The 15,444-nt window shown below is 35.4% G+C and overlaps 1 protein-coding gene across 1 annotated transcript in view; it reads left to right on the forward strand.

Annotated features, from left to right (window-relative positions):
* The window catches only part of ANGPT1 (angiopoietin 1), a 169,703-nt gene that overhangs the window by 87,091 nt on the left and 67,168 nt on the right, over positions 1-15,444 (forward strand). The window contains exon 4 of the mRNA XM_054192562.1: positions 4,756-4,988. Within this exon, the coding sequence (XP_054048537.1) occupies positions 4,756-4,988 (233 nt within the window). The remainder of the gene's footprint in view (positions 1-4,755; positions 4,989-15,444) is intronic.

A 15,444-nucleotide genomic window follows, 5' to 3' on the forward strand; every position in this document is an offset into this window, starting at 1 on the left:
AATAGGCTTAGTGATGCTGAGTGACCAATTACTTTATTGGTCTTGAGAAATATGGGGCTACGTATTTTTTTATATTTCCTTAAACTGATCAGACAATATCAAACCAACAAAGTATGAGTGATCAGCACCTAACAACACAGGGAAAAATTCACTGATGTAAAAGCAAGTACAAAGAAGCTATCTCAATGAGGAAATACCATTCTTGCACTCAGAAGTATGCATTTAAATCCTCTACCTGTTTCTCTTCCCATATGTACATAATACAATAAAGCCACATGTTTATAACCAAACAAGTTTTTTCTAGTGTGATGTTACTTCTTTTTATTTGTTGAATAGCTCAACAAAATAAATGGGTTTATCTGTATTTTTAATAAATCCAGATTTTTAGAGGATTATTTTAATGTGAAAGATGTCCATCTCTAAAATCTGGTTTATATCCTGTTCTCAGATGTCTAAACTGAGGCCTCCGAAAACAAAGATTAAAAAAAAAAATCTCTTAAACTGCCATGGTCTGGAATGGATTAGTGAATAAACTACCTACCTTATAAGGCAGATTGTCTAAACCAGACTCTCCTTCCTCCCCAGAGAGCTACTAGAGTGCTTTCTATATGTTCTACTTCATCACCTTTCAAAATGACAGCAGCTTTCACTGGAAATCATTCTTTGACTGCTGTATGGGCCTTCTACCCTCTGCAGCGTTATCAGAGGGCTTTTTCTGAATCAGCTGGACACAGCACAGTTGCACCAAGGTGTCCCACCGGCTTATTTCCTGACAAAGTTAACACATCATTTGTATGGTTGAAAATAGATTCCTAGCCTCACCAAGATCAGTAGGTTAGACATTGAAACGTGGTTAACCTTTAGGAAAATTACATTTGTCTGGGTTTGGGGGTTGTATGTGTTAGTTTTTAATTTAATTATCTTCTAGCTAATGACTCCAAAGAGTCATTGCGCAATGGATAATATTGGTACTTATCCATATTAACAACATTTATTTCTTCACAACTGCATTCTGTTCCCAAAATGCCTGATTTGTTTCCCCAGACTGAAGGATAAAATTACAGAAACCACATGTAGGTGCATGGGGGTGTGTGTGTATATATATATGTATATACATGATGCTTGTAGTGAATGGTGATTTATTTTTATTGTGAGCATTGTAGTTCCCATGACTGCTTCATCTGTCTAGGTCAGTAATGTTTTCAAACATATAGGAAATGTATAGGAATTTAAAATATATAGGAAACGTATACAGTGAACTTACTGTAAAAAAGAGCCAGTCATTACATAATGACCATAACATTTAACTGGAAAGTTTTATAAAACAATTTTCTATAACAATTTCAGTTTACCTTTACAGATTGTTGGATTAATTGGTATAGACAGTGCCACCTTTTAGTTTTCTTTAATGTTTTATGTCAGCAATAGTCATTAACGAAAACCAGTAAAAATATTTTCATTTTAACTCTATTTTCACAGTGCCTCTTTAAAAAATTGAGACAATATCTTTACCAAGCACTCAGCAAAGTTATTTCTTCATGGTATTTTTCTATTAGAAATTGTCTGATGTCACAAGGAAAAAACAGAGAAGAGATAGAGCGGTCTCGCAACTGTTAAAAAATCTAAATACATTTGTAATTGGTTTCAGTATGTTTCAAGATTTTTTTATAAAGTTTCCAGCACCTTTTTTTTTTTTATTTAAAGGAGCTATAATCAATATGAATGTAACAATACAAATGAAAAATTTTGGCCACATGGGAGTCAAAGGACATAAAAGCAGCTTTTCTCATGCTGTTTAAGGATTTCTTCCTTTTGGAATAGGCCAGTGCAGATATCCCCGATCTATGTGAAGTTTTTGCTTTTGTTCATTTGTAACTTTGACCAAAGATTTCTCATTGATTCTTAGTAAAACATAATGAATGTTTTGGATTTCTCCCAGGAATACAGGGAGTGGTCTTATCCTCAGGACTTATTCTTCTCTGTTGTGGATTTATGGAAATAGAAAGATCATTGCATAAATGCATATGCATTCCTTAAAATAGCTTAGTTTTGCAGTTTAAAATAACAGAACTTTTAATCTACATAGAAAAATGTAAAGAAACCAAGTGCTGTGACACTCCCATCTTTCTACCACATGTTGTTGACACATTACTCAGAAGTATTAGGATGTATTATTACTAAAGCCGTAAAACATCTGCTTGTTGTCTGTGTCTGTAGATGCCAAACTGGGAAGCTCTAAACATTCTTCCTTCTTGCTTGACATGGCCAGTGTTGCTACAAATAAGACTGTCATCACCATGGGTTCATTCACTATGGTTTTAGGCTATGGTGGGAAACAAATAATGCAGTGCACAAATCGTGGCTGTCAAAGGCTTCTTCTTTTACATGAAACCATTCAGATATGGAAATCATTTAGATGTGGACATGCAGATAGGATGTTGAGGAATTAAGGAAATGTCCTGTACTGTACTAGGATATGGACAAAGGGAACTGTTTTTGTCTTTACTTACCATTTAACTATAAAGCATTATTCTGGCTTCAGAAATAGCATCTTCTCTTACACTGATAATACACAACATTTTCAGTGGACTGTAAGATGTCAGACTTGGATGTGGTCACACCTAACACACATTCTATCACAAACTGTGCCTGGGGCCCACCTAGTTCCTTCCCAAAGTGCATTGATATAACTTACAGTCTATCAGAAAAGTTAAAATCTAGATTCAAAATGAACATTTCAATAATTTCCATTATGAAGTGGACAGAGCTGATAAAAGTCACATAGAACGTTTTTTAATTTTGTTGAACTGCATTTTATGAGCAAAACCACTTCCATCAGAACATTTCAACCAATTCTGCCTAACCAAACTGATTAGTCTGACCTTCTGCATAAAAAAACTCAAAGACTTCCACATAAATATTCTCAAAAAAATCCTGATGAGTGTAGAACATAAGGGCATTGTGTTTAATATTAGAGTTCAAGTGATGAAAAACTCAGCTACAGGTCTGATAAGGTGTTAAAATAATTTATTGTCTTTGGCTTCAAAATCCATACTTTGTTTCAGATTGAAACTTTCTATCATCTGATTCCAGTCCACTGAATCTTGTTATGCTTTCATTACTAATTAATGAGCCTTTTAGAATGAGATATCATTTGTGGGCCCACAAAAAAGTGTTTTCCTGTCCCATCTTTTCTTTTTCCTCTCTCTTACTCAGATCCTTCTGGTTTTCACAGAACTAGATATGTTGATATTACAAAGTATATTTTCTTCAGTATTTTTGGATCTCCCACTTTTATGATATTTCAGAAAGAGATTTGCTGCTTGGTTTCTTTTATTAAAAAAAAAAAAAAAAAAGCTTTAAGTTACTCCAGCTTGTACAGAAAATCCGGGGCCTGAATTTAATCTTTGTGTTGTTATCATTTGTAACAGCTCATATTAAGGCCCTGTGATATCTACTAGAAACAACTCCATATGGATTTAATTACATTCTTCAGTTAGGTTAAATGACCTGAAATTATGCAGGCATTTTGCCACTGATCTATTATCCAGAAGTAAAAACAAAGGTGGGGGGAGAGTGCAAATAAATAAAGCCTAAGACTGATTTGAACAGGAAGCAGTTTGTTGGCAAGTTTGTAACCATCATTTGGTTTATGGGCATGAGAAACACCTCTTTTGGCGTATACAGTAGAATTACTGAACAGAAAGTAGCAGAGGGATTGAATTAATTTCTTTATCTAATATTAATAAAATCTTTCTGTTAAACTCCCACCACAGCATCAAAGCACTGGCCTGGAAAAAGTTCTTGTTTACTGTTGACAGATATTAGCTGTCCTTTATGTCTACAACTCCTCCATGCCTCTAGATGTAATCTGACATGCCTTTGATCTTTGTAAATTGTACACTTCTGACTCAGGACAGAGAGAGTACTTGAAAAAGAATACTAGTCAGGAGAAAGTGTTTCCATACATGTGTAGTATTATTTATAAAAAATTATGTAAGCATGTCGCATAGTATGATGCCCAACAGTTTTCTGAGGAGACTTTTGTGGAACCACAAAGGCATGGAGGGTGGAATACCTATGTGGACTCAAGGAAAACAAGGGAACCGTATATTAAAATGCAAACTTCTGATTCATCTTTTGGGGAAACGGTACTATTCTTAATGTGAAAGAAGATACCACTCATCTGGTGCACAATTCCTTTCCCAGCTTCAAAGATCACATCAAATGGAGCTTTTATTGTGGGTTCCCTAGCCCTTGATGGTACTCCATAGTTCCTAATGTTTATTTTCCATTCAGTGGTAAGGCCCTTCACAAACTCTTCCTTGGTTTACCCCTGATTTTTGTCTCTTGTCATACTGACCCCTGCATACTGCTAATGATGTCCTCTTCAACAGCCAGCTCTTCTCCCTCCTTTGCCTACCTTAGGCTTTTCTGCCTGAACTTCTATATACAAATGTGTTGCGGGCCCTATGCTTGTGCACTTGGATGGGTGTGACAACTAGATATGCAGTTCCGTGCAACTTACTCTAAGCACTACAGCATGCAAATGATCACAAAATGGAACCTTAGAGAGCAGTTATATTTGGCCGCTTGATAGAGGAAATCAAGGGACTGAATTAGTAGATGTGACATTTTTAGCATAAACGATTTATGTACTGAATTCTATGGTGAAAAACAGAATAGTTCTGTTTTCTGTATTAATAAATATGTTGGCATGAAATAATATGTACTAACTGCTCTATTTCATTTTAGTTTGCTAGAGCACAGAATTTTAGAAATGGAAGAAAGGCATAAAGAAGAGCTGGACACTTTGAAGGAAGAAAAAGAGAACCTACAAAGCTTGGTCACACGACAAAGTTACATAATCCAGGAACTAGAGAAGCAGTTAAACAAGGCAACAAGTAATAACAGTGTCCTGCAGAAACAGCAGCTTGAATTGATGGATACAGTTCACACTCTGATCACCCTCTGTTCCAAGGAAGGAGGTAAGCAAGTAGCATTATGAAACATTAGAAGTACTAGGAAATTTCTTCTGAAGTAAGTCCTGAATTTTTGGAAAGGCAGAACTTAATGAGCTTATTCTAAGAAAGAAAAGGACGTTATAACTGAGGACAAAAGAGCTGATTAGAACCCACAAATCAAATAAGATTCAGACAGTGCTGAGGCTGACCCTTGTACTAATGGCTCGTTTTGATTTTTTTAATTTAATATCATTGAGTTGTTATACCTTGACCATAGCTGATGTAGGCCATAATTCCATTGACTTCACGTTAGCAATACTGATTTGTTCCTCTGAGCATCATTCTCTTTCTGCTGGGAGTAATCTAACCAACCTTGGATGTTAACTTTGTAGATACCGATATCTAATTTACTCTAGACTTCCTTTACAATCATTGGAGAGAACAGGGTACTAAATGAAGGAAAGTAACCCAAAACTTTATACATATATATGGGTTATAAAGTTGATGAACTTGGATGTAGGCACTTATGGTGCTGTAGACATCCAAAAGATTAATCTTTTCTCTTGAATGAGATTTTATTTATATTAAGGGATCATTTTTCTTCCTTCTTCCTTGCTGGATTTTGTTATTTTTTCTGGGTGCATTAAGCATACTACAAACAAAACCGACAGAAATAAGATCTTTTAAAAGGGGTTGACTCTAGGACAATTCTCTAGTCTGCCTTTCTTTGTAAACAGGTTTCTTACAGAGACTGAGAAAGAAATTCAGGTAGGATTTCAATTTTCAAATGCTAAAGACACTGCAAAATGTCTCTGGAAAGAAATTCCTTTCATCAGAACTGGTCAAGGGGGATAGGTGAATGGAGACCACTGTAAAAGATGGAAATGAGACACTGGAAAGAACAAATTAGTACCTATGGAAAACAAAGCAAAGTCATACAGAAGAGAGGGAAGAAGAAAAGTAAGGGAGAGTATAAAAGAAAAGGCAAAAGCTAAGAATAACAAGGGGATTAACAGCTGTGCCTGGTATGGCATGAAGAGGGTTAAAAATACTGGTGAAAATAAAGTTGAGGAAAGAAAATAATATCCATCTGGGAAGAAGCCATCAAAACCCTTCTGAGAAAGGGTACAGGGTAAACTTAGAGAGAAGCTGTAGATGTGTGAACTGTGATAGTCATTCAGTGAGTGTGGAAGCATGGATGAAAGAGGTCTATGCGAGGTTAAGTACCAGCAGTCCTAAGAGCCCAGCATATTTGCTTATTGTAATTCTAGAGCTCTAAGTGCCGTATATTATCTGAAAAACAAAAAGCAAAAAACCAAACAAATCCCCCAAACAGCCCCATCCCCCCTAGTCAAAACTTTGTCACCTGCATTGTTATTCAATACTCTGTTCAAGAGGCCGAAGGACATATTAGATCATTCAAACTATTCAGCTCGAGGCAGTGTGGGTTTGCTCTCTGCTATATATTCCCATGCAACTTGTGTGGCTTAAATCTGAACTGCTCCAGTGACGAGGATTACATCTCTTCCTTTGGAAGTGTTGCATGCTTGGGCCAGTGTTGATAGACTATGTTTTTTTAAAAAAACTTTTTTTCCCCCTCATGTTCATTCTAAATGTTCCCTTCTGCTTATTCTGTTATGCTGTTCCCCAGCATTTTGAATTAAATAACATCCTTCATAGTAGGCTGTTCTCATATCAGTAGAGAAACATTGTGATGCAATGCAAATCCTTTATTATATTTTATGGTCTTTTGGCAAAGAAACCTGGCAAAGCTGTGTTCAGTGTTCTAACAGAGCTCAGGAGTACTTTAAAATTAATATCAAAATGAAAGATATATTATTCTCCTACAGAGATATACTGCAAGTTCTTCTTAAGGTTACAAACAGATTTTCTAATAATTTTTAATTTGATTCAAAGAAAAAACAAACACAAACAAACCAACATTTTTCCTAAACTTATTTTCCTCGGCTGTTTCTTATAAAAACTTTGAGTGAGGATTACAGAAGTGAATGTTTAAAATTGGGCTCCTGGGTACAAATTCAGGTGCCTGAAAACCTGAATTTTCAGCAGTATTTTTTTTTACATCTGAGGAACTGTGGAAACAAAAGATGCTCTTCACAGCTAAATGCCTAAATATAATTTTAATAGCCTGACTCAGACTCTTGATTTTGGACCTTTTATGTATTACTATGTTTGGAATTTTCCTTGGATACCTTTTTTTATTTTAAGAGAATAATATAAGGAGAAATAATTGCAGAAATATTTCCACTTACTGTGTGTTTAAGGCTAGCTAACCAACATTTTTGGTAAGTGCATTCACAGCTGAAAAAGGAGCCAGACAGCTTAAGTTAAAATAATAATATTATCCTGGAGCACAAGAGCATTCTAATGAAGACTGAATACTAAAGCATTTGGTTGTACCAAAAAATAATACCAGCTTCAGTCTGTGCAAATATATGTTGAAGATGGAAGAGTATGCACACTGGGAAGTACAACTGGAGCTAGTCTAAATTCACACAAAAATATAAAGTTTAGATAGTCTTACACAAGTCTTTATATGTACGTTAATGTTCAAAACATAAAATACGCTGTGAAAACTGGTGTTTGTTTGGAGATAGAGAATAACAAAATGTGATATATAAATCAGCGACACCACTTCTATCTTATACTTTGGTAAACCTCAGTCATTTAATTTCATAAGGGATATAGCAGAAATGGAAATAATCCAGAGAAAAATAGGACAATGGAAATAATTAGAAACCTGTAATGAATTCCATATGAGGAAAGAGAGCTCTAACATAGAGAACTATTAGATGGGAAAGGTGGTGCGTGGGATGCTGTTGTGGAAGAGTACAAAATAACTAATGGTAGAGAGATATTCTCCATTGATAAAAGATCATACTTGATTAAGCGAAGTAAAGTTTGCTAGATGTCATTGAGATTGATAAATACTTTTGAATTATTAGAAAGCTGAAGAGCTAGCAAAGGATGGGTCCCCTAAAAAACTTCAGGCTTTTAACTAGGTACATTCATCTTTGAAAGGAAGCACAACCTAAGCAAGGCATCAAGTCTAGAAAGCCAGAGTGTCAAAGATGAGCAACTTCCTAAGGATGAACACAAGAGTTGAAAGGAATTGAAAAGTCTAAACCCTGTGGTATTTTGAGAATGGTTTTAAGTGCCTTTGTTGGATTTTCAACCATAAATTAAAAATGTAAGTAGATATATTTCGTTACATGTATCTTTATATATTTTAAAAAAATATTTTCAGTATCAAGAAACCTAAAGATCTCACAGATGGGAAAATTATGTTTTTCCTTAAATAAATCATAGTATTCAGGATTTTCCAATTTGTGAAACTGAAATTAGTAATTTAAAAACTATTTTTTATAAAATAATAATAATACAGCTAAACAACTTAATCTGAAACCAAGCTGGTGATAACTATTGTCTTTTGATTACAAAACATGAGATAAATTTCCTCCAGTAATGACATAATCATATCAGAAGATTTATTTTTAGATTAACGTAAGTAAGTTGGGAAACTTTCAGAAGTTTGCCTGCTGGGAGCCTGTGAATAATATAGCTGAACAGTGTAGAGATACACTGCTGAACAGAAACTGCTTTTGTTTAGTTTTACACTCTGAGAAGCTTAGCAAACATAGTCTCTAGTACTGGATGGCAACCCTAAGAAATCTGCTTTGGTACTTCCACCATGGCTAGACAAACTTTCAGAGAATTTCTGAAGGATATAACGGCAAATGAGGAAGAGAGAAAAAAAGTAAAAGACACACAAAGGATAATTTTTTTAAAATATAGATGGACCTAAATAAAAAATCCAGATCCCACTTTCAGTGTCAGTTTTGGTACAGACCAGTTTTGGGACAGGGGCCACCTGTAAAACTTGGAATTGTTTGTGAGTTTGGTTTCCAAAATACCACCCACCTCTGTCCCAGTGTGAGCGACTCTAGGATTCCAGTTGCATGTAATCCCTAAAATAGACACTCTAATAGGTCACAAAGCCTACAGAGAGTCAAATATATTCAGGATACTATGGGGACTCACGTGTCTCCATTTTGGCCCGTGTCTATGCCTAAACAGATTTGTCACATTGTTTATGTATTTTTTAGGCAAGGGCAACAATCTTGGCAGCAGCTGCCAATAAATTTCTAAAATTGAATTTCTAAAAAAGAAGCGCTTTCAGACACTAGTTCACTATGGTGAAAGTTTAAAGTAACTTCTTAAAGAATAAGTAATCTCTGAATCTATCAAAATATAGATGAATGCCGGAAACTTTCACTTTTCCCCAATAAAAGACAAATAGAAATATTGAGGTGAAGGCTTAATTCATCACAATAGACATCTTGCATGACTATCTCCAGGGCTGTAGAAGTCCTTCACCTGTAGGAGATAAGAGTCAGATAGAGATCACATCATTCCTTGCAAAGGTCGTCAAAAATTTTGTGATTATTGTTTTCTTTAAAGTATTTGTATTGGTTGTGTATTGCTCCGGTGGGAAATTATTTTTCAAGCCAAACATCAAAAATGTGCCCAGTCAAAAGTCACATGTATTTTCAAATACATTGTCCTTTTTTTTCCAGTAGAAGAAAATAGATGTAGAGTGTCTATAGTGTTAACATTAATTTGCATGACTTAGGATACCTGCCCAACTACTCCTACCCACAACATGAGGGAACGTAAAAATTCAATGGGATAGGATATTTAACCATAAACTTATTTTACTTTTACAGTTTTTTATGTTGTCTTTCAGACTGTGCAACAACATACCTTGTTAATACATTTGATCTAAACTTGTACACTTCAGAGGACTAATGGAACAGTAGAGAAAGTTTTGTCATGAATGTCTGGTTTTGTGACCTCCTAGTAGGAGAGAAATGAAGCATTAGCTTCCTCTTGAATGCTGACAAGAAGCTAAGCTTAATTCTCAAAATAATACACATATATGCTAGGAATTTACCTCCCCAGAAGTGCCTATTGAATTCATGAAGTAAATAATGTGGTTAGTGGGTCTGGCATTTCTGAAAAGGTACAAATCTCCTGGGTTATGGGTATTTTTCATATTTCAGAAAATTATATAGAAGAAGTAAATATGTCCAAAAATTTATTTTAATGGAATTTATGCTTTTAAAAGGCATAGCAATTAATTTATTCAAAACATTAAACACTTAGTAATCTATTCCACTTCTTAGACCACAGTTGTTGTTATGTTAAAGTTTATGTTGAAGTGAATAGAGTGAGAATAGAATGAGAACTTCAAAGAAATGACCTGAAGGTTACAGGCCCAGGGGAAACTCCATTGACATAAGCAGAATTACTTCAGCAGTAACGCTGGCCTACTTCATTAGAAAGACTTCAAAGACACCTTATATAATACAAGCTAGTATTTAAAAAAAAAATAAATCCCAGTGGGAATCCCGGGACAGAATAACAGATTCAGGTGTGTTGGACTGTGTTCAGCAAGATAACTTTTCTATATTATATTGACTCGGCCATGTATTGGAAAACAATTATGAGGATATTTAAATGTAATACACTTCAGCGAGCAGTGTAGAAGAGTAAGCTTGTATGATACAGTTCTTGGTCATTTTTCTTCCCTGCACAGAAAGAATAGTATTGGTACTCATCTGAGATATATTTTGAGGTGATAGTATGCTTTGTCTGGTACCATTTCCCTAACAATATCTTTTCATTCTTTAAGCACTTGCCTCTTCTTTGTACCTCAACCTTGACATTGCTAAGGTTTTTTTCAACATGATGAGACGTAACTAGTGAGGCAGAAACCTCCTCACTGTGGCATATCAGTCACTTCATTATTTTTCTTCTGTAGCATAGAAGCAAACAAAATAAGAGTTTTGCTAGATGCCCAGAAGTTTCTGACCAACTTAGACAACAAGCTGTAGGTCTGAGGTGGATCAGCAGTGTGCTTGAAATATGGTTATAAGAAAAGAATGCATAAATAGTGACAGATATTTTTTTCCTATATGTGAAATTGCATTTTTATTAGCAGTGTGTTGTAACATACTACAATGTAATAACAAAACTTGATGTTTTTCACGTATGAATTCCAATTTTTTTTATTAAGGTTATTTCTCTTAATATTAATTAAGAACTAATTAAAATACATAGGCTTGACAAAGTTGGAGTGACCATACCAGAGATTTAAACAAAACGTCATTTAATGCACCAAAGCCATCTGGTGTTCCACACTTATTCTGTCATGAAGTCCTACTTTGATCCCCAAAGGTGTCAAAGCAAATAGCTTCAGCTAAGGTTCGCAGTAAGTATGTCTGAGAATACAAAAAAAATCCATTTGCTGACTTTCTCTCTACTTCCTCCTGCTTTAGAGATTTTATGAGCAAGTAGTTTCATTTTTTAAGATGTCTTAATGCAGTAACAAGAACACCTTTAGTTTAAAAAGACATCAGAAGATCACTATCAGAAAATGTCCCACCAGCAATTCACAAAACTCACTATTATAAAGATGCTTTCCACTTTTTGAAAGCTGGGAAAAAATTGAATCTTAATTTTGCAATTACTGTCACAGAAGAGGGGTCTGTATTAGTGCTGCTATTTATATGATTAGTATCTACATTAGGACAGATTAATTTTATATTCTTGTTTTCTGAAACTAACTAAATAACAATATTAATTCTAAATCATCATGATTTAAAAATAAAAGTATTTTCATACCTTGCTCAGGCAAGGATACCTTAATTTCCAACTTTTACTTGTATAATAAAATGCAACAAAGTTTATTAGCTAGGATCAAGCCAGACTTTGGTTTAATAGAGATTCAATACTGAAATAAGTCAATTTGAATGTGCAGCATTTGAAATTTATGTCAGTGGGAAAATACTTAAACTCTTCTAATGTGTTGAGGGCCACAGCAGGAGGTCAATATTTATTAGTACTGAAAAATGAATACTTTAAGTACCTATTTTTACATTTAAATTCTTCATTGTTAATATTGAAATCAATTCCCCACCCTCATTCATGGATTATATGTCATTGCCAAATCCCTCCTCACTCTGCTTTGTGAAGATGGTATTATTCACTCACACCAAAGATATCACAGGGGATATCAGCATATATAAAACAACTAACAACACTGCCGGTGTCACCCAGATGGCTTGTTAGTGAAAAATTTCTTTGTATGCATACCATTCTTCAGCTGGAAACACTAAATGCACATTAGGGTGCCTGTGTGGAAAAATATAAATCAATTAAAGAAATATGGACACTAGACTATTAAACAAAGCCAGTGGTTTAATCTCACTTGTAGCAGTTTGTGAAAGACTTCTTTAGTTCTCATCTCTCAGTGAATGGCTGGTTACTCACAAAATTGCTGTCTCAAACAGAAACTATTAAGGAACTATATTTGCAGCTGGATAATTAAGTGTCTTTATCTCTTTGTAAATGGGCCATAAGGCATGCTATTTCAGCTCACTAATGAGGACCACTTTGTGGTATTCCTAAGTGATGTCTTTCAAATGCACAGTGAATCGAAGTATTATTGTTGTTACCAGTCACTAAGGCTGGATTTATTGGGAAACAAACTTGATAACTTTTGGTAATTTATTAGGTAGTAAATAATTATGCCCCAGAGAGGGTGAAAGCTCACTACATTAACATCATTTTCCAAGACGGAGTCAATTCCTGCAGCACCATAGGAGGGAAATTCTGTTTCAAATGATTTATTTAATAAGTAGTTGGATAGCTTGAGTGCTCTTCCTATGCAATTGTTTGGCTTTCTTACTTCAGGGTCTTAAAGACTGTGTGGGAGGGAAAAGTAATATTCTGTTAGTTGCTAAAACATTTCTGTTAATGTTAATGTGAGGCACCTAATTGGCTACACCTTTTCTCTTTCCTTCCCACCTTAAAAATATGGATCCAAAATTCTTGTATGTAATGAACTGTAGTGTTCCTGATGAATCTGAGACTGGACTAGTTCCTAGGCTGGTAGAATCGTTGTAGCTCTTCTAACTGCATTTCAGCATGGCCTGGTAGTTACATTGGTTTGTACTTAAGAGAGGTTTGCACATCTATTCAGGCTGCCCACATGCAGTGAGTGGTATGCATGCAGCCATGAAGGCCTAGGGGTTGATGGCGAAGGGGCTATTTTTGCTTGTCATTGCTCCTTGAAAACAAAATCCTTCCACTTCTCCACCCAGCCTAGTGATTGTAGGGTCACAGGATTAATCAGATCATTGAGCTGCTCCAGCGGAATAATAAACCTGTAAAACAAAGAAACAAGCAAACAACAAAACAAACAAGCAAACAAACCAACACCCCCGGCCTGCCTCTCCTCTTCCCCCCTCCCACCAAACCAAACCACTTTTTGGCAGATCTATTATCTGATTCATTCGGTGCCTGTGGAGACAGTCCACAGCCAACAGAAATGGGAAGAGCAGCACTGCTCCTTTAAGTGACACCCTGCCATTGCCTTGCATTTTGGGTTATGACTAAGTTCTTCTTTAAACACTAAAAATATGTGTGTGTGTATATATATATATATATATTTATGCTGCCATAAACTCTGAGTACTTAAATGAAGGCCAGCATTTTCCATTCTAATCATTCAGCAGATGAGCATGCCCAAGGAAAGAATTCTAGACTTCTGTTTTGTCCCATGTTCTAAAATGCCCATGTAAATTCAAGGTAAGGTCCCAAGGCAGTCTTGAATGAAAGTCACAGGAGGTGCTAGTTGCCTATTAATGATGGAAATGAAAGTAGTACTTTATAAATTGTTACAAAGGAACAGAAAGGAAATCGGAAAAAATTGTGCCACAGTATAATTCATGATATGCTCAAATATGGTATAAAATATTGTACCACACATCTCAAAAAAAAAAAAAAAAAAGATAAAGATTGGAAAAGCAAAAAAGACAGATGATCAAAGATGTGAAAAAGCATTCATTAAGCATATCAGAGATAATTCAGGCAGTGTAAAAGATAACGGAGAATGCAGTGAAAATTGTAGGTGGCTTGTAGAGCATGGATGCAGAGTTACTGACACTTTCAGCTATGAATGAAGGGTCACCAGCTGAAATACAGTGGTTAAAAGCTAACAATGCGAGATTGTCCTTCACATGGTACGTGTATGGAGCTCCTCGGTATGGGACAGTGGGAATGATTAAAATTCATGTGGCTTCAAAAAAGCAACTGGATAAATTCATGGAAGAAAATTCTTTCAAAGCCTATTAAATATACAGATATTATATCTGGCAGAGGAAGCGCCTATGCTGTAAATTCCTGGATATGCTTGCCTGCTCTTCTGCTGTTCTCCAGTCATCTGCTTTGGACATCTGTTCTCACTGAAGACTCTTTTTTTGGGCCAGGTGTTAGTCCAGCCCTTGTAAAACCTTAGGATCCTCCTGGAGAGGGAAAGGCCTAAAGAGAAAAGCAAATAAGGAGAAAATAAGTAATTATGAGGACACAAGCAAAGAAGAAAGCAGAAGAGCAGTGAAGGTTAAAAGATCAAGTCTGGTGGAGAAGCCTGATGGCTTCTAGGCCTCTGATGCTGGAAATGGGACACTGGAGAGGCTGGAGCGGCAATGTAACCTGGTACAGCCACTCTCCTAGCTTCATTTGGGATTAATCAGAGCCTTGACCATAAAGTTTTATAAACTAGAATCTGCAAATTTATAATCTATAAACTTGATTACGAAGAATAGTTCCCAGAACAGAAATATTTTATTCCAGTATGTCAAAATGAAATTTTTTTCCAACTTGCTTTCGGCCAGCTCTTTTTGTTAGATTCAGAGCAATCTCACAAAGAAATATTACTTTGAAAAGCATTTTGGTGAATGTATAGTTTGCTGGAAGGAAAATATATGTCCAAACTCCATTCCTAAACTTTCTCTCACCTTCCTAATAAACAAGCATGTGTACACAAGCATGAGCAAACAGTGACTTATCTGAGAATACAGCTGGACTCCAAGACATCCAGAAGGGGCTTTCATATTAATATGCCCCTCCCTTTCTTTTAAGATGATATTCAGGCTTTGTAGAGATGAAAATACAACATAGTATTAATACTGGAGTAAATAAATTTGACAGTGGAGAAAGTTTTGAATCAGGTAGTGGTAGTTTGTCTTTATAATAATTTAGAATTGGGTACTAAGTGTGTGTAAGTTCACATTTGAAACTTTTATTTAACTGGCTAGATGCATAAAAAGTTCCTGATGTTTTATCAATAATAAGTAACTGCACTGTTTTTTTTATTTCACACCTCTCAATGGATTGTAGCTTTCTAAATTCTTTTTCACATTGGCTATATTGGTTGACAGTGGTAGCTTTAATAATCCAGCAATAATTTTTGGAGAGGAAAAACACATAGTATGCGTTAAGTACCTGAACACACTAGAATCCAGAAAATGCACTTTTCAAGTCCATTTTGAGAGGGACACAAGTGTGCTCTTACATGGCTATCATTTTAGTTTGTAGTCAACACTGTGGTTAT

This window comes from Rissa tridactyla, chromosome 2 (genome assembly GCF_028500815.1).
Source record: "Rissa tridactyla isolate bRisTri1 chromosome 2, bRisTri1.patW.cur.20221130, whole genome shotgun sequence".
NCBI classification, from domain to species: domain Eukaryota; kingdom Metazoa; phylum Chordata; class Aves; order Charadriiformes; family Laridae; genus Rissa; species Rissa tridactyla.